General features: G+C 30.2%; 2 protein-coding genes across 2 annotated transcripts; one reads left to right on the forward strand and one right to left on the reverse strand.

Annotated features, from left to right (window-relative positions):
- Positions 1-10,922: 10,922 nt before the first annotated feature.
- LOC101219578 (4-coumarate--CoA ligase-like 6) lies at positions 10,923-21,495 on the forward strand. Its single transcript, XM_004144362.3, has 8 exons — positions 10,923-11,060; positions 11,171-11,270; positions 17,266-18,385; positions 18,650-18,839; positions 19,595-19,740; positions 20,268-20,335; positions 21,037-21,139; positions 21,231-21,495. Exons 3-8 carry the CDS (start codon positions 17,276-17,278, stop codon positions 21,345-21,347), a joined length of 1,734 nt encoding a protein of 577 aa, XP_004144410.1. The 5' UTR covers positions 10,923-11,060; positions 11,171-11,270; positions 17,266-17,275; the 3' UTR covers positions 21,348-21,495.
- A 706-nt stretch (positions 21,496-22,201) lies between these two features.
- Positions 22,202-25,854, reverse strand: LOC101219819 (syntaxin-71). Its single transcript, XM_004144363.3, has 9 exons — positions 25,536-25,854; positions 25,195-25,320; positions 24,813-24,972; positions 24,606-24,691; positions 24,432-24,500; positions 24,292-24,336; positions 24,103-24,165; positions 23,844-23,920; positions 22,202-22,481 (listed from the first exon to the last, which is right to left on the reverse strand). Exons 1-9 carry the CDS (start codon positions 25,689-25,691, stop codon positions 22,466-22,468), a joined length of 798 nt encoding a protein of 265 aa, XP_004144411.1. The 5' UTR covers positions 25,692-25,854; the 3' UTR covers positions 22,202-22,465.
- Between the last annotated feature and the right edge of the window lie 1,139 nt (positions 25,855-26,993).

The following is a 26,993-nucleotide window of genomic DNA, read 5'->3' on the forward strand; positions in this document are numbered from 1 at the left end:
TCAACATAGTGCAAAAACAAAATTAAACCAACTTTAGTTTGGGTTCAATAGTTTGGTCAGATCATTTTGAATACTTCTATTTTACATGCTATATATATGAAATGAAAAAATATAGATGTGTTATATGTTAGCGTGAAAGTCTATACGTAATTTCATAAAATAAAGTTATTTAGTATCAAGGTTGCATAAACTAGACCATGAAAGGAAGGAAAGACCTATGGGATTGTTTAAACATCCAAGAGTATTTTATCATTGTGAAAACTAATTTTTGTACCCTTGAAAAAGCACTTTTTATAAGAAGTCAACATACTAGATGTGGTTAGAGCATTACATTACATCATCAAGAAAAATGTTAGAAATAAAATCTAACGGTTTGGAGTGTTCAGTCTAAATTTATATAACTAATTAAATATATATAAGATTTGTCAATTCGATGGATTCATCTTTGATTATGCAATTATATATTGATAAAATAAAATAAAAATTTAAAAGATACAAAAGATTATTTGCACGTGCCAATAAACTTGCTCCACCACTCTGTGGTTGTGAATTTTACTATGGAAAAGAAAAGAACAAAATCACATGAATTAAAAAGTAAATATTTTAAAAAACTAAACAATCAAAACGAGATATATAGGGAATACCTCCAGAGAATAACAAATTGGTTCATGATATTGCGAATTTGACCTCTTTTAAGATTGTTATTTGATTTGAATAATATGTATTTCTGGATTATATTATATTTCTTTCATTGTTGGGGGCATTAAAGTTATTCTATTTTAACACTATGTTATGCTATTCTTTTGGTAAATTTTGAAGGAAAGGAATTCTTATAACAGAAATGTATGAATGAATGTCGTCGTTGAGTAAGAAATTTTGGCCAATTAAATTTCATTATGTCATCACATTAAATTGTGATAATTATAATTTGATTGGATCTGTGTAACTAGGTTTATCATATCTAATTCAATTCAAGTCCAATAGGCAAATGGACCTAAGCCTAAACCCTACAATCAAATTGATTCAAGTCCAAATCCAACGGACAAAAGGTCAAGCATAAGCCCAAACCCATTAAGCAAATGGGTCCAAGCTGATGTAAAGTCCATGAAAATTTTCTATAAATAGACTTTTCCATTCATTTTGGACATCTTTGGTTAGAGGATGAATTGAAGCTTCCAAGAATTGAAGTTTTAAACTCCTAAAAGATCTCAATGTTGGGGTTGATGTCCCAGATCTCATTATCTTATAGTTTGTAATTGTATATATTATACAAACATTTTATTTATCTAATAAAATTAAATGTTTTATTTTATTTGACATTTAGTTGCATTGACACACAAAACCAATAAACTAATATTAAAAGTTATCTTGTATAACCTAAACATGTATATGAAGACATACAAGTGGTTCGATCATGTTTAAGTGATAACCTAAATGGTCTGTAATAGATATATAAGGTTGGATACCTGGTGACACTACGAATATGGTATGCTTTGTAGTTGTTACAATTGTTCTAAAGTGTTATAAATGATTTGATCCTAATCATTCATGTCAAAATATAAAATTGAGAAAATTCTATACAATGAGTTTGCATAATTAAGATCGGACCATGAAATGAATAGTCTCTCTTTTTAACACTGGTACTAGTTGAGACTACATTTCTCTAGGATGACCATAGGTGACTTGACATTATGATAAAAGGGACTTTCTTGACGGTTGTTGTTTTCTTTTCTTGACGTTTTTTGAAAGAAAAAAGCGTCAAGAGAGAGGTGATTTCAAAGATAAACCGTCAAGAATTTTCAAATTTCAAATTTCTTGACGTATTTTAAACAATTTTACTTGACGTTTTTAAAACGTCAAGAATATTTATAAGTTCAACATTCTTGACGTTTTTTAAACGTCAAGTAATATATATTTTTTTCTTAACGTTTTAAAAATGTCAAGAAATATGAATTAAAATATTGACATTTTAAAACATCAAGAATTTTTATAAATTCAACATTCTTGACGTTTTTTAAATGTCAAGTAATATATATTTTTTCTGGACATTTTAAAAATGTCAAGAAATATGAATTAAATTATTGATGTTTTGAAACATCAAGAATTTTTATAAAAAGGCGGAGGAAGTTATTTTCAGAATTTTTTGACGTTTTTTAAACGTTAACTTTTCAAAGCAGTAATGACGCGTGGGATGTCCTGTCAACATCACTCCTTCCCTATAACTAAAGCTCCTCACATCAAAACAAAGTATGCACATTTTCATCGGAGAGTAAGTTCTTGACGCTGGCTTCAATGACGATTTAAAAATCGTCAAGAATAAAAATTCTTGACAATTAAAAAATGTCAAGAGGGTATGTTTTTGTAGTAGTGAACTAATGGATGTTTACCAGTTGCCTATTAGTTTCATCTTTAACAAAAGCTAAATACCAAGAAAAATCATTGTCTTTTTTTTATTGGCAGCACAATCTGAAAGTTGCTTTTACCAAAATTAGGTAAAATAGGTAATTATACCAAACCATCAAATTGAATCTCTTGGTATATTAAATCAACCAAACAATTAAAGCGGATTCAAACATTGCATTCATTCCATTAGCTTCTATTAAAAAAAACCAACTATAGGAATAGACATTGTATTCTGAAGAAAAAAAATATAATTAGTATTCAATAGTGATAAAAAGAAATAGATAGACATATATATACATATATCACTGAATAAAAATATAAAAAACGATAATAATAAACACAATGCAAGGATAAACAGTCGTGCAGTGAAATAATATACGGTAAACGATCATATTGAATGTAATAATTAAACGATCGTGTTGATATAAGGTAAATGATCATGTTGATATTGTTAAACGATCATATAGTTCAATGTAAATAATTGTGAAAATTTTCAAACTAATGATTTTTATAATGAAATACAGAATTCTTAACGAAGTTTTATAATCCTCTAAACAATTCAAACAAAAACGATATTTAGAATTATTATCGAAAACAAACTCGCTACAACGATATTGATAGAAAAATATAAACAATCTTGATTCGAAGATGAGAAATATGAAGAAGAATACTAAATGTAAAAAGGCAAATGAACAAATCACACAAAAAAAGAAGAAGATAAAAAAAATGAAAAATTGCCCCCGCAATAATCAAAACAAATAAAGACGAATATGAAATTTATAAAAAAAAAAAACGAATCGAACTTCATACACTTTTCTTAATTTGTTACAGGAACAGTGATTATTTAACCCTTTGTTATATATATTATTTATCAATAATTTAACACTTTGGTTAGTGGGCACTAAAAATGAGTATCTATTTAACACATATATTATATTTACAATACATACATAATTATATATCATTATAAAAAAGAAAAGAAGAAAAGGAATCTAAAGGGCACGAGTTTCTTGTTTTGGACGTGGAGAATAATATAATAAGGGATGTTTGTAGTTTCTACTAAACCCTCACCTTTTTTAAATGTTAATAATATTTACTATATTTAAATTCACAATAAATTATGAACAGATTCCAAATAGTTTACAACTTTATTGATTCTTTTATATATATATATATAAGCACAATAAAATGGCATTAAAAATAATATTTATAGAAATTAAACAAAGAAAAAACCATTAATTAAAGAGGAGAACATGCCTACTCGTCTACTTTTGCTATGCCCTTCACGGGATATGACACAATTTAAAAATAGTTAGTTGTCTTATGCTATTTATATGCCATTCAAACCATAAATTTTGTGATAATTAGTATAAGTAGATGTCAGTTTAGTTAAACTCTTATTGACATTAAAATATGTACGTTGAATTCGTCGTTCTAGTTTTCTTTTTTTAATTTTTTAATATCTAACGTAAAAATCATATCAAGATATCTCCATGTTTTCATAGGTTTAATAAAAGGAATTAAAGAATCGATAAAATATTTTAAAAAATCAAATAATATAATAAAATATCAATAATGTTAATATGTTTAAATATCATAAAATGTTTACTTATTATTTTAATTTTTAATTATTTTAAAAAATATTCATTTCTATAAATTTAGACTTTGGTATTTTAGTTGACTAACAATATTTTAAACGTCCATAAATATATCAAATTTTACATTTTTTTTCTTAATTCACTTTTTACTAATGTTTTAATAAAATAACCAAATTTTAAATAAAGAGGCAAATGACATTCTAAGTTCTTACATAAAATAAGTGAAATTATTTAGTTTTAAAATTATTCATATACTCACAAAAAGTTTTCTTTTAATTTTCGTGAAACAAAAGTATTGTTGCAACATAGATTTTTTAGAATTCTAAATGGAAATTGAGATATGAAATGACATGACAATAACCTAAAATAAGATATGAATTGACATGATAATAAGTTTAAATCGTTACATTGTTAGGTATTGTGTTAGGTTGTTGCCACACTATAGTATTAAATTTCAATCAATATGTTCATATTTTTAGGAATATTTTAAAAGAACAACGTAAGAAATAGGGTTGTTAGAGAAAAAATGATGAGAATAGAGTGGTTTGGCAAACTATGGTAAATAATATGGTGAATTTGGAAAATGAGAGAAGTTGTGTATTCGGTAGACGAGTTTCATTAATACACGTCAGCATGTAATTGACCAATTTGACCAACGTGGAACGTGACTTGGCTATGGAAGCCGTGTATATGTTACACAACTTCCATAAAAGAAATAAAGTTAATTTTAAAAAAATGTAATTCATCCAAATAATTTTTTTAAAAGACCTTAATATTCAAATTTTTATTGTAATTAATATATTTTAATTTTTTAGGAAAAAACTACCCTATTTTTAATTGATCAATCAAATTCTAATTATGATTATTATGGTTTAATTTATTAAACTTTAATTAATAATTCAGGGTCCTTTTGCATTGAATTAAGAAAAAAATATTTTTCAATAATACATTTCTTTTTAAACACTTTTTGGAAAATGAGTTTAAAATTTAAACATGTTCGGTTAGACTTTTCTATGAGTGTTTATATGTGAATTTGGTTTTTAAAAATTTCTTTAAATAAGATTATTTTATAAATAAACTTAAAAAAATGATTTATTTTAATTTGTCAAACACCACCATTTTTTTTAAATAGATTTTTTTGACAAAATTAAACACTTTATAATCTAAACCAAACACACACTCAATCTCTTAGTTTAATCAAATTATGATCTAATTTGTAATAGCGTAATTAATCAAATATATAATTATAAAAACTTAATATTGAAACTCGTATTATGATTATTATGTTTTAATTTCTTAGTAAAAGACTTCTCTATTTCTTAAAAACTTAGACATTTAATTAATTAAACAATCAAGCCCTTATCATGGTTATTATGGTTTAAATTATTAAAAACTTAATTAATCAATTCCTTATTTTTTGTCCTAATCCAACCAAAATTATTGTGATTATTATGATCATTTACAACTAATTTCTTTGTTTAAGTACATTAGAAATTTCTTCACACTTTTTATGGCCTAAATTTTGAAACCATACTGAATTATATGAGATTCTTTTAGAAAATTTAAGTTAAAAAATTGTATATTTTTAGGTAAGTTTTTTTTTAAGCTTTTAAGGATTATTTTTTCAATTAAATTTGTAATATAACCATGGTTTAAGTGCAAATAAAAAAATGCATTTTCAATATAATTATACATTTAGAATTGAAATTTATAATAATTACAAATTTGATTACAATCTAAGAATTTTCTTCATCTCCCTCTATGACATCGTTGTCTTGTCATCGTCTACGTCGAATGCGTCTACGATCTATATCGGTAACATTGAGTCATCGGGTCTGCTGAATAATTTGTTTTATTTCTTCGATGGTTTGGTCACACAATGAGCTCAAATCTTGTAAATTGTTTTCCATAGTGTAAGTATTTACGTCTTGAACAAAATTATTCTAAACGATTACAAATAGTACAATTAAAAAATGTGCATGCTTGTATTAAATTTATAGAACAAATCATATTAAAATTCTTACTATGTGATAATAGTAATCGCCATCAGGTGTGATGAAGCGTCGAGTAATCAACGAGTACTAGAAAAATAGTTATTTGATAGTGTTGGCTTGTGTATTACGGTTGCTTCTACACAAAAATTATTTTGTGATCACCACATTCCATATGCTCAGTATGAATGTTACGCCAATCTTGATCAGGCTTGCCTCTTAAATCAATTTGGTGTAGGGTCGAATCTGTGGAACTAAAATCTGATGATATTTACCGCATATATCGAATTGTCACAACAAGCGGTTTGGCTGATGCTTCTGAACGATATGAAAGCAAATCATGGGACCCACATAAGTCCACACTGTTTGACCATTATGACATCGAAAGGGAAATATCATAATGTCGGACGTGTATAATGACCATTTAATCGGTTAAAAAAGCAAACATAAGTAGATAACAAAAAACATACCTAGACAACATTCATATAATATTTTACTACCTGAAAGTGTATCAACATATGAAATATCATTCGAGATTAACAACATATTTGCCGACTATTCTGCTGAAGATAGAACACTGCTCCATCTAATATGTGAAATAAATTATTAATAAGTTATAGATAATGTAAATTTTATTTTAAAAAATAATATATACATAAATAATACTTGAAACTCAAAGGCCGACCAACTAGAACTTATAATGGTACGTGAGGTGTTAGAATAGGGAATCTGTCATATGCCCATACTTGCAGCAACATTAATGGGCTAGCAATTTCTAAAGATTATGCATTATTCACTCGATATAATTTCCTATACAACCATGCGAGGCACGCAGCGCCTCAAGCATACGTACTAGACTGGTCGAAATCAATTAAAAGAGGAAAAACATACAATGGACCAGGGTGTTTGATTTGTCAGCAAACAGAAAGCCTTCAATCAGCTGCATAATGTACGTACGAGTATATCTCTGAACGCTCACAACATCAGCATCCGGTGGCAATTTTGTGAACACTTATGTCAGCTATGGAAGACTCAACCATTGACCTTTCATGTCAGGTGGTAGAACTTTCGAGTAATCTTTGCAAACTACCTTTTAGTTATATCTCAATGATCTTACCACATGCTCACCATCCACTGGTAACCTTAGCTGGATTGAAACATCATGTAGTGTGATCATGCATTCCCCACAAGGCATATGAAAGGTGTGGATCTCTAGTCTCCAACACTCGACCAGTGAGTAAGTGTCAATCCAACTACATAAATCCTACCTAGGAAACCCCTAGAAATCCAGCAGCTTCTAAGTATGGCACAATACGCTGATCAAAGGGGATTGTATGCTTGGACACAACCTCTCTCCTCCAATAGCTCAAAAAAACTGTGGAGGAGGTATCCCATACAGACTGTGAGCTATAGGATGGCTATAGGACCAATCGGACTAGGTTCCATTGTACAAATAACCTAAAAAGTATTTCATTAATAACATATATGTATTGCAGTAATACAATGAAAAAGAAAAGTTCAACTACATAAAATTAAAGAATTAATAATATTACATGACCAATTTATGAAACAAAATTTCAAAGGCATAAAATTATATTATTATATTATTACAAGTAGTATGAATTTAAGTTGTAAAATTTACAAATCAATCCACTAAAATTGAAGTATACATCAAACCCTAAGATATACATCAAACAATGAAATCAAACAATTACATAATAGTACATTAATAATTACAAAAAAACCTAAAATATACACACCAGCGTCTTGAAGAAGAAGCACATAAAGAACAAGTACGTCTGTTATGTCCTTTTCTACATTACAGAGTGTACATCTAAAGTGATTGACCATACTCTTTCCAATCAATTTTATTGTGGATCCTAATAGTTCTTGGTCGATCAGGTCCTTTAAGCAAGTCTGCATTTGGACGAACTTTAGTGAATGATAACTCTGACCAATAGTCTAGGTGTTGGATGGATGAAATCGGCCGTCATAACAATGCTTGAAGTTGGACAAGAGGTAGCATTCATCAATGTATGGTACGTACGTCAAATCTGCAATTACATGTGAACATAGAATCTTAAATGACTGCCACTTGTTGTAAGAATGTCTCTTCCATCAAACTTACTACATGTGTGTGTTGGCCTTTATACGGAGAAATCATACCCATACTGGTGTGAACCTCAAACGTCTAGGTTTCTTTATCAATGAATAGCATTGAATGTGCAAAATCCTCTTTTTTCCACCTCTTAAGCTTTCTTATTGCATATTTCGTATAAACATCTCCATAGTTGAGTGCTTTACTTATCTAAGCTTTTCGACGTTTGAAAATACAGAATTGTGCGATAAAATGTTAATCTAACCAAAGAAGTGATGTGTAACATTAGAGCTCCTTTAAATACACCATTCATACATTCAGGTGCATTGCTTGTCATCCACCTATTTTGATATCCATTATCATGTGATTGAGTCCATTTTTTTAGGTTAATATATTCAAAGAACTCAAGACACTCCGGGTTCAATCGTTTTAGTTCTTTCATGCTCTTTATAAATTTGTGTCTTTGGTGTTGATTGCCTGCCTCAAACACCAAATCTTTTAGTTGCTTTGATTTTGTATTTTTTACTGATTGCTCAAGGTTCACTCCAACCTAGCTCTTCATTATTAATGGCATAAAGAATGTCTCAATGCCTGTTAGAAATCAAGCAAATATCATCTCGATCAGTAACGTATTAGATCAGTGCATGAAGGAACCATAACCAACTAGGCGCGTTTTTCCCTTCCACAATAGCAAATGCAAGAGGAAATATATGACCATTTGCATCAATAGATAAAACAGTTAACATTTTGCCTTTATACTTTCCATACAAATTGGTTCCGTCGATATGTACTTATCATTGTAACCGTATTGTTGTTTTATCATTTCCACGAGCATAGACACAATAACACTAGGATCAACTCTCACTATATTTTGAATTTCAACACTCATGAAATTAGAATTTAGTTATGAATGATCTTGTGTTAAGTTTAAGTAAAGACACGAGTACTCTCCTTTGCTTACAAAAAAAAAAATTAGAAAAAAACTAGCATAGCACATCTTTTATATATATATATATATATATATATATATATATATATTACAAATATGACAAAATTAGATATATCAGAAGACTATCCGATTTTAAATTTTCTATTTTTATAAATTTAAAAAATTATAACTTTTTTTTGCTATTTTTATAAAGGTTCATAATAATAAAAAGAACCACTTATATATTTTATATATTTTGTCTCTTGGGCTGTATACTTTCCTTATTCCATTTATTTTGCTTTTCAATCATCCCTCACACTCCAAATTTAATTAAGTTTTCTATTTATTATCAAATACATACAAAAAAAAATCTAACCCGTATAACTAAATTAAATAACAAATCCTAATCCGAATAATATATCTAAATTTAAACCACCTAACTAAATTCAAATAAATTTTACAACAAAATAATAAAATCAAATAACAATTATAAATTAAACTATTTTTACAACAAAATCGTGTAGTCGGTCCCGTTAAATGTGATGAAAAAAACCAAAAGGAGAAAAAAAAAAAGGATTTGGAGAAAGCCAACTGTAACACAAATTAAATTATTTTAATAACAAAATAATAAAATTAAATAACAAACATATATTAAATTATTTTAACAACAAAATCGTGTGTTCGAACTACAATTTTTTTAAATAAAGATACCAAAACGGAAAGAAAAAATGGAGGGAAGGAGCACTTAGCTTCTTTTGGTGAAAGGTGCAAGTGTGGGTGATTTTTGGTGTGAAGAATGGGAGGGGCTGATTGTTGGTGAAGGATGGAAGTGTAGAGAGATTTGTTGAAGGATGGAAGGCAGAAAAGTGAGATAAAAAAATGCATAAACAATTTTTTTTACTTCGAATGAAAGGTAGAATGCTCGATTATCAGGGTTTTATAGAAGTGAAGTTGTACAAGTGTCGCAAATGCACGTGAACAAAATAGTACTATACACTACTTCATTGCTACGACTAGAGTCCGCGAACAAAATAGTGTACACTACTTCGTTGCTGCTGCGACACTACTTCGTTGCTACGATTAGAGTCATGTATATGATCCATGACTCTGGTCAGAAGTCGTGGATCGGGTTCATGATTTCACTCAGATTTATTTTGGGTCATAGTCGTGAACCCAGTTTACTCTATTTTTTTAAATAGTTTAATCGTATTTTACTTCCACAAAACATGCTACGACTAGAGTCATGTATATGATCCATGACTCTGGTCAGAAGTCGTGGATCAGGTCAGGATCCATGACTTCACTCAGATTTTGGATCATAGTCGTGAACCCAGTCCACTCTATTTTTTTAAATAGTTTTATCGCATTTCACTCTCACAAAGCGCACACACATATATATATAATATATAAAAAAATTATTATAAATAAAAAAATCGATAAAAATATTTATAAAATATTACAAATAAAATTAGTTCATCAAAATGATAAATAATTGAGGGTTATTGGTAAACTTCTTTCTAAAATTATAAGAAGATTTATTTATTAATTTAAATAATTTTTTTTTACAAAGGTATTGTAATAAATGTTGGATGAAGATTTGAACTGAAACCTCTCGTCCACACGAACATATAACGGCCAGTTGAACTAAGCTTACATTCACAATTTAAATTGATTTTCGTACAAAATTGGGAAGTACGGGTAGTTTTGAAATAACGAAGAAAGGTGATTGAATAACAGTGTGATTTAAAAATGAAAAGAGTAGTTTTTAAAACAAAAGAAAGTTTGTTGGTATTTATTATAATTTAGCTAAAAGAAAATACGCATAACGAAAATTTCGAAAAATAGACGTGGAGGCAGATTTCTTTGAACACGAAATTTCCGCCTATAAAAACATCAGAGTTAGGACCTGGTTCAGTTACCGCTTTCCCCTTGCGCTTCGTTAGCTCTCCCCTGAATCCCGGTACTCCCATGCCGTCAGAAAAAGCCCTAGCTCAGCCTCGCCGCCGGCCTCTCTCACGCCTCACCTTCGACGGTTTCATTTAGTGAGTTTTTCCGATTCTTGATTCGTTTTCTTTCTTTTCATTCATCATCTGATCTTATTGCTTCACATTCTTCTAAACCTGGTTATTTGATGTGTGATTCGATGACGTAGGTTAGGAACCCGAACATTTGTCCAATAAATTAAACGCTTCATTTTCTTTGTTGATCTCGATCGAAACGAACAGAGCAAGAAGATCTGTGTGCTGAATACGGTATTTATTCTTCTTTTTCTTATGAATTTTCCTGCGTTTCGTTCTCTGATTTCTTTCTTTTTAGTTGCTTATTTACAGATTGATACTTATAAATTGCATACATTACTGAAATGCTGAAATGCAACATTCAGTTCGTGAAAGTAGGATTTAGAAATAAGTTCTAGAACTTGGAATCAAAGTTGCTATGAATAATTATTTTTTGTTATTCTTCTGTTAGTTAACATAATCACAAATACGCTAATTTATCTTTGCTTTTTTTTTCCTCCTATGAAATAAACCACAGTGCTCACTGTTGTTCATTAGTAAAAATAGCAAAGTTTATTTAGCTTTCTGTCACTTTTAACATCCGAATTTGAACTTAATTTCTTGATTTGTTTTACTTTTTATTTTTCCGAGTGTTCATACGTTTCATAAATTTGTTTATAATGTTTAATAATTATCTTGTGTGATAATTATTTCTTTGGTCATGCATGGTGACAAGTGGCTATCGATCAGAGTCTGGCCATTTCTTTTTCTCCTAACAAAAACTACCGGTAATTCGATTACCATCTATTTTTTTATATAATTTTTTGTTCTGGGAGTTGTGAAACAAAGATGAGTACATTTTACCCTATTTTTTTCCCAGAAAAGAAAAAAACAATAACTTAATGATTAATTTAGGGCTTATTTGCTCTACCTATACTTTAAGTATAGTAAAATGAATTAAAATATTAAATTAGCTTAATATCAAAAAACCATTAACTACGTTTTTATTCTAATTTTGTAATAATTTCGTTACAAAATGTTTTTATTCTAATTTTGTAATAATTTCGTTACAAAATGTTTTTATTCTAATTTTGAAATAATTTTGTTACAAAATGTTTTTATTCTAATTTTGAAATAATTTCGTTACAAAATTTAAGGTATAAAGATTAACTTAAATGAGAAACAGAAGTAAGTTTGTGGACCAGAATCTTAAATGATGTTGATTGGATAAATTTTTTCTCACATTTAGATTTTATAACACTATAATAACTACCTCTAGTTATATTAAATAGTTTCTAATTATTTTAGAACACGCTATTTCAAAAATAAAGTTTTTACTATTTATTTGACATTCATTTTTTATTATTTCTAAAATAATTAACTTAACTAGAGTATTTAAAATATATTATCTTTTAATTTAAAAAACAAATCATTTTGAAGAATTAGTATTTGACAACTCGTAAAATTAACTTTTGAGGAAACTTATTTTTATTTGAATATTTTTTAAACAATAAACACTCCATAAATTTATTTTGAGGGTTGTCAAACAACATAATATTTTTAAAAAAAATTAAACACTAAAACACACCCAGAGATAACAACCATTTTTATCTTTGTTATTTTTGTTTGGAAGACACAATCTCAATTCTCAAACAAAAAATTAATTATAGATTGGTTGCTTTGTAGTTGAATTTCATAAGCGTTTTGCATTAAACATGAACCACGTGGAAGAATGATAAATAATATGCCATGCCTAAACCCTATATGCTCAACGCCTACTTCTTTTCTCTTTTCTTTTGCCCTTCTCCCTTTTAACTTCCATTTCTTTTTCTCTATCCTATTCTCCCTCACCGGCGGCGCTCCCTTTTAAATCTGATCAAAATGTATTAGATCATGAATCCATAACTCAAGTTTGGTCTTTGGGTTTTTTCTTCAATCTAACCTGTAAATTCAGGTTGGTGGTTGGTTGGGTCAAGTTGACATCCCATCAAATATTAAAACAAAATATTCCCTATAAAAAAACAAAATATTCTTAACATCAATTGTAAACTTTAAATTAAAAAAAAAGTGTATATTTAAAAACTTCCAAATAACAAAAATAGAAAATAAAAAATAAAAAACAGAGCTAACCGACCTAACCCAACCTTTCTTCAATTGGATAGCTAGTCTGAGAACACTACTACCACATATAGTGGGGAGTCTCACCAAAACTACTGTCCTAATATATTATGAAAAATGTTGAATGTATACTAGAATACATCTATTTGATAGATCAGCGTTAAAAAGAATAAAAATTAACAAATATTTTTCTAAAAATTGTCGTTTTTTTTTTTCTTTTTGTAGTGGAGAAAGAAGTCATTGAGGTGTGATGGAATTAATCACTACCCATATAATAAATTTATACTGCTAATCTTGTTATCTTATCTTAGAAGGAATTTTTTTAACGAGAATAAACATCAATAGACAAAATAGAATTATATTTATATGTGTTTAATCCAATAAAAAATTTGTCATATTTTATAAATATATTTTTAGTATATATTTATATGTGTTTAATCCAATAAATTTTTTTTCATATTTTATAAATATATTCATATAAATTTTTTTCATATTTTATAAATATATTCTTAGGAGTTTTGTTATTCAGAGTAATTTATAGAAATATTCAAGTGACAGATTGTTATCCAGTGGTATAACAAATCAGTGGCAATTTTTTTCCCTTTCCAGAAAACACGTGGTAATGATAAAGCAGCCACCCGTAGGCTCTTTTTCTTGTTTTCTATTTGTTTACTAAATAAAAACACCCTATTTTCCCCCTTGCCATTTGTCCCCTGAAATGTTTTGCAGCCTCCTCCATCACCCAAACGACATCTCAAAATAGGTTTTGATTTTTCTTCTTTTGCTTTTTTTAAATAGGGTACCCCATTCTTTTGGGCAATCTTCTGGCGAAGCCCATCCAAAAATGGGGTTTAAGTAAATTTCAGTGTGCTTAAACATATATTTACATTAAAAATAGAGATCATAATGCTTAAATTTCTCTGATTATTGTCATCTGTCTTTGAACCCATAATCTGGGTGTGACTAAACTTCAGCAACGTGAGCATCATCTTCGGCCACTGGCTCATGTAACTAGAGAGGAACACAAAGAAATAATCTGATCCCCTTGCTTTAGAGCACACACTACCAATAATCCTCCCTTTCACCTCTAACATTAACTTTCCTTCTTTTTATTACAACTTTACAACTTCAAACGGTGATCGAGACTTAACCTTATTTGGTTTATGTCGATGACTCCAAATTTTGGCCTAAAACCAAATATGTAGTTCTTTTATAATTGAAGATTTTTATTCTATTTTCATTTTAAAATGAACCAAAATACTTTTTATTCTATTTTTATTTTAAAATGAACCAAAATATAATAAAATTTTAAATTATGTCAAATATATTAAATCTATCAATATTTATTATTAATAGAATATAAATTATGTAAATATTCAGTAACAAAAAACAATGAAAGCAAAAGGTGGAGGAAGGAAAATATTGATGAGAGGAAGGAGGCAAAAATGATTTAAGGACATTTTGGTGATACACTTTTCTTAGATTGAGAAAGTGGGTAAAAACTATTTGATGCTTTTATACAATTAACTCACACTGGGAGTAATTTAGTAAATTTAATAAAATAAAATTGAAAATTGGAAGTTAATTTTAGTCAAAATTGATCCTTTCCAAATGTAATGAGGACAAAGGACGGGAAAAAACAAAAAGAAAAGGAAAAGACAATCTCACAAAAACATGTCACATGAGAAAGGGTAGGTAACCAAAAGGATGAATTAAAATATGGAGTTTTTATTTTGAAAATCAATGTTGGGTTTCGAAATCTTTTATTTTTTATTTTACCCACTTGTTGAATTCATGTTCGTTAGCTTTTTAAACCAAATTCATCCTTTATATTTCTTAGTTGAGTCCAACCGGCCCCTCAATTTTTTTTAAAAAAATTGCTAGGTTCATTTGGGTTGTATTCTATTAATTGTGTTCAATCACGTAGGAACATGTAATAACAAATTTTACTTTAGAATAATTATAATTGATGACCATTATAGAAATAATAATTAAAGATATAGCAAAATTTTAAACAAATTGCAAATAGTTGATAGGCTTGTATCGTAGGCTTGTATCGTTGATAGACTTGTATGATATATTAGTGGTAGATCAATATTTGTAACATGTTCTATCGGTGATAGACTCCTATCATTGATAGAATTTGACAAATTTTGTTATATTTGTAAAATTTTTAAAATGCTGTTATGTACTTAATTAATTTGAATTTAATTGTTAAATTTGCAACTATCTCTTTACTTTATCCATCACTCAAAACTTAAAACATTTTACGTCATCTACTTTGGAGTATTATTGAATGCAAAAAAAATATTGTAAATATAGCAAGTTTTAAATCAAAACTCTTAGAAATCTATTACCAATATGAGTATGTTAGTTTAGAAATATGGAGTGAAAAGCATTACCCATAAATACTCACTTCAAATTTGAAACAAACATTTCTTTTTTAATAAAAATAATTTTTTTTTTAACTTTATAGTATATATCTCTTTGGCTGTTTGTGGTGCTTTTGTTTGTTTTGTTTTTGGAATTGCGTACTTTTGTTTAATCGTATTTGTAAATCAAGTTTCAAAAAATGCTTGTTCTTTTAGTAATTTTATAGCTTCTCTTTTAGGTAATTCACCCCTATTTATAATATGATCTATCATGGATAAATATCGATAGATTCCGACAAATTTTGATATGTTTGTAGTTTTTTTAAAATTGTTATTATATATGCATTGATAGTTTGAATCTAATTATAACTCTCCATTTTCTTTACTATTATATATACGAAATTAACAAAAGTAAATTATGAGGCTTGGCGCTTTGCCCAGGGCGTGTGCCTTTTCTGAGGCCTCACGGCTCAAAGCTATGTATCTTGAGGTTTTTCTTCTTACTATTATTTTAAGAAATTCTTCTTCTTATTATTTTAAGAAATTCTTCTTCTTATTATTTTAAGAAATAGCAATAATTAGTGTTGTTTTCTACTTTATTAACTAAAAGATATCAAAGTATTTTGGGTTTATGTTTTTTTTTTTTTTCTTTTCATATTTGTTATTTACCTGTGCTCTCTCTCTTTTATGACTTTTATGTATAGTGCATAAAAGAAAACTGTTTTTTTACGTCACATCAAAAACTATTACATTTTATTGGTGACTTAGCTTTAAAAAAAGCTTTCTTTTAGGCTAATGAATATGACACGAAATATCAAAGAATAAAGTATGTAACAGTAGCATAGTTTAGTAGAGTATAATTGATTTTGTGAGTGAATTTGTTAAGATTCTGTTAGTTTGTTAATGTATTTATCATTAACAGACGAGGCTTATAGATGTGGCATTTTCTATAAAAGAAAATCATGAGAGAGAACATTGTTATTCTCTAAATACCTTTAATATGTAATTGCCACATCAATGCATTCCAATCTCCATTTAAAACAAATTTACAAACTTTAATAACCTTTTTGAACCTACCAAATAAAAAACAATTTTAAAGGGTCAAAATGTAATTTCATCTGTTCTTTTTACTATGATTACATTATTAGCTAATTATGATATATCATGTACATAAAAAGACTTATATAATAAATAGAAATTATTATAAATGACAAAACTGTTAAAAATATCTACAAAATATAATAAAATTTCAGATTAACATATTGGAGATGTTAAAGAACTGAAGACTCTCACTTCATGTAAGATAGATGGGTTAGGTTTTGAGAACGAACCTTATACTGTCAAACATGGTATTAAAGTCCATTAAACCCAAACATGTATTTTCGGTCCAAAATAGGTGAATCCAAAGAGACACCATCTTCAAATGGGTATTCGATCCAAGATAAGTGAACTAAAAAAGGCACCATCTTGAGGGGTATGTTGGAGATGTCAAGAGTCCCAAACTTTAATATATTTTGTAAATATTTTGATTTATTATATTATATTTGAAAAATATGTAGAAATATCGATAGTACTTTAAGATATTAGATGAAACGAGAAGAGAAACGAATGATTCGTGCCTATCAACTGTGAGATGAAGATGGTTAAACCATGTAGGAAAATTGTGGACCAACATTATGAGTTTTATTGGTTTGATCACTGAATATTTAGTTCACACGATGTAATGTTTTGATATTTATTTGCTTGTTCTTTTCTTTCAGTTTATGAAAAATGGCACGGCTCATAAACAATCAGTTCAGTTTTGAAACGCCAGAAAATGAGGCTGTTATCACTAAAAAAATTCCTCGCTCTGAACGCACCAACAAGTATCCTAATTGGTATTCACCAGATACAGGAATTTGTCGTAGCGTCCATGGCTACAGAAAACTTCCCTCTGATCCATTTCTTGACGTTGTCTCCTTCATCTTCTCCTTCCAGTTCCAACACAATGGACATTCAGCTCTCATTGATTCCTCAACTGGAAATTCAATATCTTACAAAGAATTGTTTCCTATGGTAAAATCCATGGCTTCTGGCCTCCATAATTTAGGTATATCACAAGGGGATGTAGTTTTGCTTATGTTACCAAATTCAATTTTCTTTCCCATTATTATTTTGGGTGCCCTGTATTTGGGAGCTGTTGTTACAACCATGTTTCCTCAAAGCAGCTCCTCTGAAATCAAGAAACGAATTACTGATTGCAATGTGCGTTTGGCATTTGCAATAACTCAGAAAATCAAGAATTTTGAAGCATTGGGAATTAAGACAATTGGTGTACCAGAAAATACGAACTTCAACTTGATGAGGTCTATGGGATTTTCTTCTTTTTATGAACTTATTTCAGGTGGTTCTGATCTGATTAAAAAACCAGTGATCAGACAAGAAGATACAGCTGCTATATTGTTTTCTTCGGGTACTACTGGAGTGAGCAAAGGGGTTATGTTATCACATAGAAATTTTATATCTACCATCGAGCTTTTCGTTCGGTTTGAAGCTTCACAGTATGAATATTTGCCTACAAAGAATGTGTATTTGGCTGCTGTACCAATGTTTCATATCTATGGTCTCTCCATTTTTGTGATGGGATTAATGTCATTGGGGTCTAGTGTTGTTGTAATGAGCAAATTTGATGTCAAAGATGTGGTCAAGGCCATTGATAGATTTAAGGTCACACATTTTCCTGTTGTTCCACCTATATTGACAGCTTTGGCTAGGACTGCAGAGAAAATTGGTGTGCATAGATTTCGAAGTTTGAAACAAGTTTCTTGTGGGGCTGCTGCTTCAAGCAAGAAGACAATAGATAATTTTGTACACGCTCTCCCTCATGTTGACTTCATTCAGGTATTGATTAAACCAATTCTGTTTATGATGGATTGAGATAACTTAGAACAGGCTTAATTTCAAAAACAAAAGGGTGAAAAAATTGGTTTAATTTTCAGAAATGAAAAACAAAATGGTTACCTTACTTTTGTTTGTGAAGCATCCAAAATAATGTCTGAGTCCTGTTCTGTATCTTGTTTGGAAATAGAGGAACTTTGACTCATAATGTTGATGTGCTATGTTTGTTAGTTTGAACAAAGCTTGGTTTGGTGTATTTGTGGTTAGGGATATGGCATGACAGAGTCCACAGCTGTAGGAACCCGTGGTTTCAATACCAAAAATGCTAGAAATTATTTGTCAGTGGGACTTTTAGCTCCAAACACAGAAGCTAAGGTCGTCGATTGGGTTACTGGATCTTCCATGCCTCCTGGTAAAACCGGCGAACTTTTATTACGTGGACCTGGTTCAATGAAAGGTTTGATTGATTCTTTTTAACACAATCTGCGCACTGCCCGAAGATCTTGTTAACTACCATTTACTTTAAAGTTTATACTAATAGGTTTCAATATATCTTTTGTTTATATTACTACTAAATCTAAAGGTCGAAGTTGATGAGTTATAACTCACAACATATTTAATACTTTGTTTCTATTCTTAACCTATCTATTTGTTGGCTGTAGTGAATTTCACATTTCTCTTCCGTATTTTTCTGTCACTTTCATCAGTCTAGAGTTCATAGCTGTCTCCATTACAGTGTATCTACCCTCACCATTTAAGAAGCACGAGTATGGATATGGCGTAACATAAACATAGTGACATGCCATATTTTAGACATCTAGGGCACTACACGGTGATGCCACATTTATTAGAATACGCATCTTTCAAAATATATATCATTTTTATACAAAAGGAAAATTTAAAGCAAATGGGTTGAATGTTTATGAATGTATGTACTCAAAAAACACTTAGCTTGATGTATTCATTCAAAAGTTATTATTAATTATTGTCATGCAGGTGTCTTTTCAATATTCTCAACAAGTTAACACATTTGTTGCATTAATAAGTGTTTGATACATGTCTAACAAGTATATATATAGTAGTGTGTTGAACACAGAAACACAATGTCAAACTGAAGTGTTTGTGCTTCTTTGTAGTCACCACAATCACAAAGATAAACTAACTACAATTGGAATGCTTATTCTGAAACGTTGTTTTGTTTTGTGTTTACAGGGTACTTGAATAATCCAGAGGCAACAACGTTCACAATGGACCAAGAAAATTGGCTACATACGGGAGACATTGTCTACTTTGACCGAGATGGATACTTGTATGTTGTTGATCGCTTGAAGGAGGTTATAAAGTATAAAGGCTTTCAGGTACAATATATCCAAATTTTCATGTCTGTTGCTTTGTCAAAAATACTACTACAGCTTATGAGTAATCACACTCGTGCAAGTTTAGAGTGATTTACATTTGTTTTTAGCCAAGGACAATTGCAGAGATGACAAAATTTAGACTTATCACTAGGAGTGATCTATCACTGCTAAATCATATCACTTGAAGAAGCCAATCAACAATAAAATCTATCGTCAATAGATTTTGTTATATTTGCAATTCTGTAAAAATGTTACTATATACTTAATTATTATTTTAAAAAATGCTATCTAATGTGCAATTATCCTAGCTTTATATAACTGACGTTAACTTCTCAGCCAATAAAAATAAAATATGGTTACCAAACCAAACAGAGCTTTAAATACATACAAGTTTATCCTTTCGAGGAGTTAAAGCATTGATTTTTCACTCTGATCTTGCTTGTGATATGTCAATGTTTTGAATGAAGTTCGTGATGGATAAAGCTAAGGTAGTCATGTAATTTGCTTAATCTGTTATATTTTTGTAGATTGCACCTACAGATTTAGAAGCTGTAGTGATCACACATCCTGAAGTTCTTGATACTGCAGTAGCAGCGTAAGTATCATTCTAATCTTTTAGTAAGCCACTGTGTCATTTCAGTCAAAACTATTACACTTTAGAATCTAGGGGGACATTAAATTATTCTAAAAGTGTGCATATATAACTTTTAAGTGAATATAAAAACATCCCTAGATTTATGAAGAAGATTGTAAGAAAATATCACAAAGAAAAAATTTAGAAATATCTCAAGCTCTCTCTTTAATCTCGAAGGAATTCTAAAACTCTTTTAGGCAAGGACAATGTCATAAAAATATCTAGAATAGTTAAGATAAAGAGAAAGAAAGTGTTGAAAAATCCTATGGCTAAGCTCAAAGATCTCACACATATAAACAGAACGTTTTATTCTCATTTGTAAAGCAAATGAAGAAAATAAAAGAAGAAAGAAATCGAAGCTACGAAGTTAAAAAGTTAGACAACATAGATGAAGAAAATTGAGGGGCCATCTTTATAGATTCTTTATAAAAGTTTCTTTGTTCCTCGTGATTCTCTCTCTCTCTCTCTCTCTCTTTTTTCTTTTGCCAATTTCTTCAACACAAGTGTCAAACAAGAAAACACAAACAAATTGGGGGACAAAGTGACGTGAATCCTTGTAAATTTTAATCATCATCAGCCAAGCCTATTTGGAGGCTGTTTTAATTTAATTTTCAGATAATTTCAGATCATATGTTAGAGGCATTTTTCATGTGTTTTTTCAGGGCTAAAGATGAAGAATGTGGTGAAATTCCAGTGGCATTTGTGGTAAAGAAGCCAGGAAGTGCACTCACACAAAAAGATGTTGTTGATTATGTTGCTCAACAGGTTTCCCATATTTTTCGAATCAATCTGCCCATGCATTTTTTAAACATTAAAAACGTTTAAATTATATACATATATTCTTTTGTCTCTGCAGGTTGCACCATATAAAAAAGTTAGAAAAGTGATTTTTACGGAATCAATACCAAAGTCTGCTGCTGGGAAAGTACTTCGAAGGGAACTACAGAAACACTTCCCAGCTTCTAAATTATGATGACCTCTCCAGCCATTGTTTTTGTTCCTTTTTTTTTCCTTATAACTAATTGGCTCTACCACCCCTAATATTTGTAATAACGGTATTTTGTGACAATTACTTTATTGCAATTCAATCCCTATCCTTGAAGAGTTCTTGTGTTAAAAAAGTCTAAGTTAAATCTCCGAAATCTAATAACTTCAACATCTAGTAACTTCAACTAAGATTTTGTTTTGTGTATGTTAATAACTTCAAAATCTAGTAACTTCAACTAAAATTTTGTTGTGTATGTTAAGTACATGGAAATACACGTGGGATTTCTATCAAAAATTCTCCTTTGAAGCTCCAATTTAAACGATAAATAATAAACTATAAAATAATAAACTATAAATAATGACAAGAAAGTTTCATATATAAACAATCGTGTAGTGAAGTTTAGAAGGCTTCAAATTTAGACGATCAAATAATAAACTCTAAACAAATGTGATAAAACTTTAAATATAAATGATCGTTTAACATATTCTGAACAATCGTCGGATAAGTATACACGATCGATTATCCTCGTTTGGGAGGGGTCAAGTGATTTTGAGTAAAAATAAAATATATTCCTTTGAATATTAAAGAGCAAAATTATTGCTTTTATGTGAACACTGTTTGTGGTCTAAGAGTGCTTAGTAAAACATGGGGTCTCAATCCTTATTCCTCATCTCCATTTTCTCCCGGGCTATAATGGGTGGGTAGTAGGGAGAAGCCCCAAAAGGTCTACCATCTTAATCGATTTGTAGAGCAAAGTTTGAACATGATCGGCTCTGAGATGCATTTCAATGCATGAATAAATGCCTAAGTATGCATATTGTTGTCTTGATTTCTACATATGATCTAAAATGTCAAGCATGGGAGATCAGTATTCAAATTTGAAGCCAAAAGCACAGACAGGTTACACAAGTGCAACATTAAAGAATCAAGCAACATAACCAAGAATTGATAGTACACAGCGAGTCCGGTGTAAAAGAATATGATATACAAATATTATAAACAACACAAACACGATCAGATAATGTACTGGATACAGATGCTCTTCCTAGCAACCTTGACACAAATATTCCACAAGAACATGAAGATTTTTCCTCTTTGTTAGCTCACTTCTTCAACACACTGCAGAGAGAGACAATCTCATTTAGAACTTCAAATTATTTTGACATAGTTTACCAAACTAAACATAAAAACTTCAGCTAACATATCAACTGTTTCGCGTTTTGATATACAATGACGAAATCTCTCAAAAAAACAAAGGAAAATGAAACCTCCGTCTGACATGAACATCATCACTTTCTTTCATTCCTCGCAACCTTGTAGGGGTAGCAAGGTCCAAAGACGTCGTTTTAAGTTCAGGCTTCCCAGCCTAAAAGATTGAGCCTAGACCCTTCAAAGGTTAGTTATAGACATCCCAAGCTCTTTATTGGGGAACCTCCTTAGGTAACAGGATTCTCACTTTCTACAATATATGAGGTTGATCAACGTAAATCAATAAAAAACGAAAATCACATAACTTTCAACAATTCCGTAGAAGATCTGACAGAAATCCCAGTCAGTTAACAATACTACAGTTGGAATGGAAGCTCGATCAACTAGATAGGATCTGAATCATGAACCTGTAACGATAGTGTACTATTTCCACATTCTGTAACAAAGTTCAGTTGCACTTGCCTAAAGAACTGCTAAGTTGAAGCATACAAAATTAAATAGAATTTTTCTTAGGATAATGGATGGTCGGGCTGCTAAGACCCTATAGTAGGATATGAGATTCTATGGGCCAGTACCTATCTCAAGGCCTACCTATCTCAAGGCCATTCCCCAGGAAAATATTGTTATTCTCATTCATCATCAGTCCAAAAGAGAGGATCCCGATTGATTGCACATTTGACAAGAAACCAAGCACGTTAAATTTCAATTGACCAATACCCCAGAGATCCAGGCTTCTCTAGTCTTTCCAAATGCCTCTTCCTCGAACAATTCTAAAAAGTGACTTAATCCAGGCCTAACATCAGTTTACCAAACATGAATCCTTTTTCTTCCTTTCTTTCTTTCTTTCTTCTTCTTCTTTTTTTTTTTTTTTCTTGGTAAGAATCAAGCTTTCATGAAGAGAAGTGAAAGAATATACAAGAGGTACAAAAAGAACTAGCCCAAAAAGAAAAAGGAACACCTCGAAAAACTACAAAAAATGGTTTCCAATCCAACAAAATCAAACTATAGTCATAGTTACAAAAAGGCCACATGAATGAAGCCCACAAGGAAACAAACTTCTCCAACTCCCAAACATCATCAAATGATATCTCCAATACTAAAAGTTCTATTTTTCCTACCGGGTCAGCCACCCCATAAAATAGCCATATGTCAAATTTCAGTACAAGATGAAAATGGTAAAGATGGCACATGCGAAGAATTAAAAATGATTTAGAAACGCTAAACGATTACAGCTATCGTTCTTTGGGGGACAGGTAGAATGTAAGAACTTACTTGTATAGATAGGCAGCAATCCCCAAGATTATACACAACAAAATGATATCAATACAGAAATTTCTACTGGACCTTAGCTGTAGCAAAATAAAACTCACGTTAGATAAACTTACAAACTTTTTACAAACGTACATATAAATCTAGGTATTCGGCATGCATGAGGAATAAGGATAAGCACATATGTTCACAAGGGTCAGGAATATACACCTCAGGAACTGACAATAAAGGTTAAGTAGAGATTGGAGGAACAGAGGAAAACCTGGTTAACTGTGTCCTTTAATCTAACGTTGGTGTTCTTAAGGTCAGATGCAGCCTTGTCCACCTGCCATGTTTTAAAAAGAAAATTTGGTGGTTGTCATAAACATGAACATCGAGACTACAAGAACATATATACATATACATACGTGTAATTAAAGATATAAAAATCTAATGAGAGAGATATGATTACCTTAGTGTCAATCTCGTCCATCAAAGGGACTTGCCTGTCTATTTCCTGCAAATAACATGCCACAATCACTATCAACTAACATGTTGGTAAGGGGGAAAAAATTAATAACAATAAGATCTCCCGCCAAGAAGATAACTAACCTCATTCATATCATGTGCCATATTCTTCAGAGTATCCAACCCTTCTGATATCATGTCCAATCCTTGATCCTGCATATGCACCAAAACAAAGGGTTTAAACCACAGCAATTGGCCAATAAGCATGCAACCTTCCTTCTTCAACAAAGAGACTACACTAGGATACATATAATTTACCTGCTTCATTTTCCTCATTTCATACTCCTGTCTGAACTGACTGGACTCCTCAGTGTGTTGGAAGTACTCATCATCAAATCGCCCACCTTTTATCAATTTAAATGTCCATATCAAATATAGGATTAGTTCGTGGTATTCACGACTTAAAGTAGAAAGAAAGTTTCACAAAGACGGTTGAACAAAATTCAACTGAATTTAATACATCACCTGAGTCAAATTTGATTTCTGTCCGTGAAGCTGAGGTTGTCCAGCCCCCATTATTTTTCGTGGTAGTCACAGTTCCATCTGGTATAGCTTGAATTCTATCCGGCAATGCAAGCACCAAATCATTTCGAGTGGTAAGATCTTCAGTTGATAGCCCTTTAACCTGTCAATAGATTATGTGAACATCCAATGCAATCTATTGGTAGAAGCTACACAGTTCAAATTCAGTGGCTCAACTTCAACAGAGTACAAAAATTGCAAAACCATCCTAAGTTCATAATGAATTAAACTTCAATAGAGTATAAAAATTGCAATTTTTGAGATGGAATTTGAGTTACAAGAGTGAATTTTCAAAATAAATTCAGTGAAGACAGTGAATACAAACCCTCTTCACAGCCAACCTCTGCAACTTGGGGACATCCTCCAGTAATCGAGCCTTCGTACGACGAATCTCCGCATTCAACGCCACCACGGATGCCCTATTCTTCTCTTTAGAAGCATCCTCCGCTTTCTGCACACACACAAAACACAACTAAATTAGAACCCAGCCCTCCTCACCAGAAAGTTAAGATGCTATATCATCTATGTAAACCAAGATTTATCTACAGAGTAAAACCTAGATCAGAAACGGAAGAAGCTACTAATTCAGAATTAAAAACATTCATTTCCTTATTCAGAAACGGAACGAGTAGAAAATGAGAAATTACTGAGGGATCGGAGTCAAACCTGTAGAGCGGCTTCAATGTCAGCTTCAACAGTGGCGTAGAGACGAGCGAAGGCATCATCGCCGGAGACATTGAGATCTCTCTGCTTTTCTATGTCATATTTGTCGTACTTCTGGCAGATCGCATCTACTCTGGTCAAAAGGTCGATCACGCTCATCTTCAATCCTTAGCCTCCGCGCTCCGGTAGGTTTCCGGTTACTTACGGCGGTGAAAGTGGTTCCGAGAATCTCTACAGAAGTCGTGCACAAAAGCAACTGTAATGACTCATACACTGGACTCAATTTCCTACATATTTCTAATTTATTTTCGCTGTACGATTGAATATTACCGAGAAACGTAAAAGTAGGATGTAAACAGGATTGAGTTGTGAGAGATTTTTAACTCATCTATTTTCTTTTTTTAATTTATTTAATTTCTCAACTCAATTAGTAAAACATATTTTGATTGTTGGTTGCAAGTGATGGATTTGGAAATTTTATACAGGGACACGCGCACTCTATAATAAATACACTAAAATTTGTTTAAAAAATATATTGATGGTTGAATGATATTTTAATAACATTTATTATATTTATAGCAATAAAGAATAGCAAAAAATTTTAATTTTGTTTAATGTAAATATATAAATTTAAAATTTGCATAAAAAAAAACAATACATTTTTCATGAAATATTACTGAGAGAGTGGAAGTTTGGAACGTCGACTTTATTACATTTTTTCAAAAATTTTGTTAAATAACAGACGAGGGTTAGAAAATAAGTTTAGAGTTTTATTTAAAAGTTTTTATCTCTTTTTTTAAAATTATCTTTCATTTAGAAAATCAAATTACCTCTCTTTTGTAAAATTATTGAAGTTTAGAAAGAAAAAGAAAATTAGTGATATTTAAGAAAAAAAATTATTGATGTTTTAAATAAAATCTATTTTGAAAATTATTGATATTTAAAGAAAGAAAATTATATATTTTTGGAATAAAATTGACAATTTACTATAAATTTGATATTTGAGAAAATAAAATTATTAATATTTAAAATAAAAACTATTTCGTACAAATAATTGTAGCAGACAATATTTGAACTCACGACCAAATATCACTCCAATCTAACGGATTTCTTTTACTATTCAAAAGAAACTATTAAAAAGGAAAATATAAACTAGGAATAAATCATAATTTGGTCTAACAAAATCTCTATGTCATTCTTTGCTCATATAAATATGAAAAATAGAAAAAAGAATCCAAATCATCAATGTTGGGAGTTGAACCCATGATTGGGAGGATAAAAATAGTTTTAAGCATGCAAGTTTCTAACAAGAAGCCAACTAAGAATCATAAAAAAATGAAAGAGGTAGAATCAAATAAAATGGAAACAAAACTATGATAAACTATTTTTCATAGTTTCTCAAATAAATGAAAAACAAAAAACAAAAAATAAGAACTTTATTAAACATGCTTTATATTAAGC

Source organism: Cucumis sativus, chromosome 3, assembly GCF_000004075.3.
Source record: "Cucumis sativus cultivar 9930 chromosome 3, Cucumber_9930_V3, whole genome shotgun sequence".
NCBI classification, from domain to species: domain Eukaryota; kingdom Viridiplantae; phylum Streptophyta; class Magnoliopsida; order Cucurbitales; family Cucurbitaceae; genus Cucumis; species Cucumis sativus.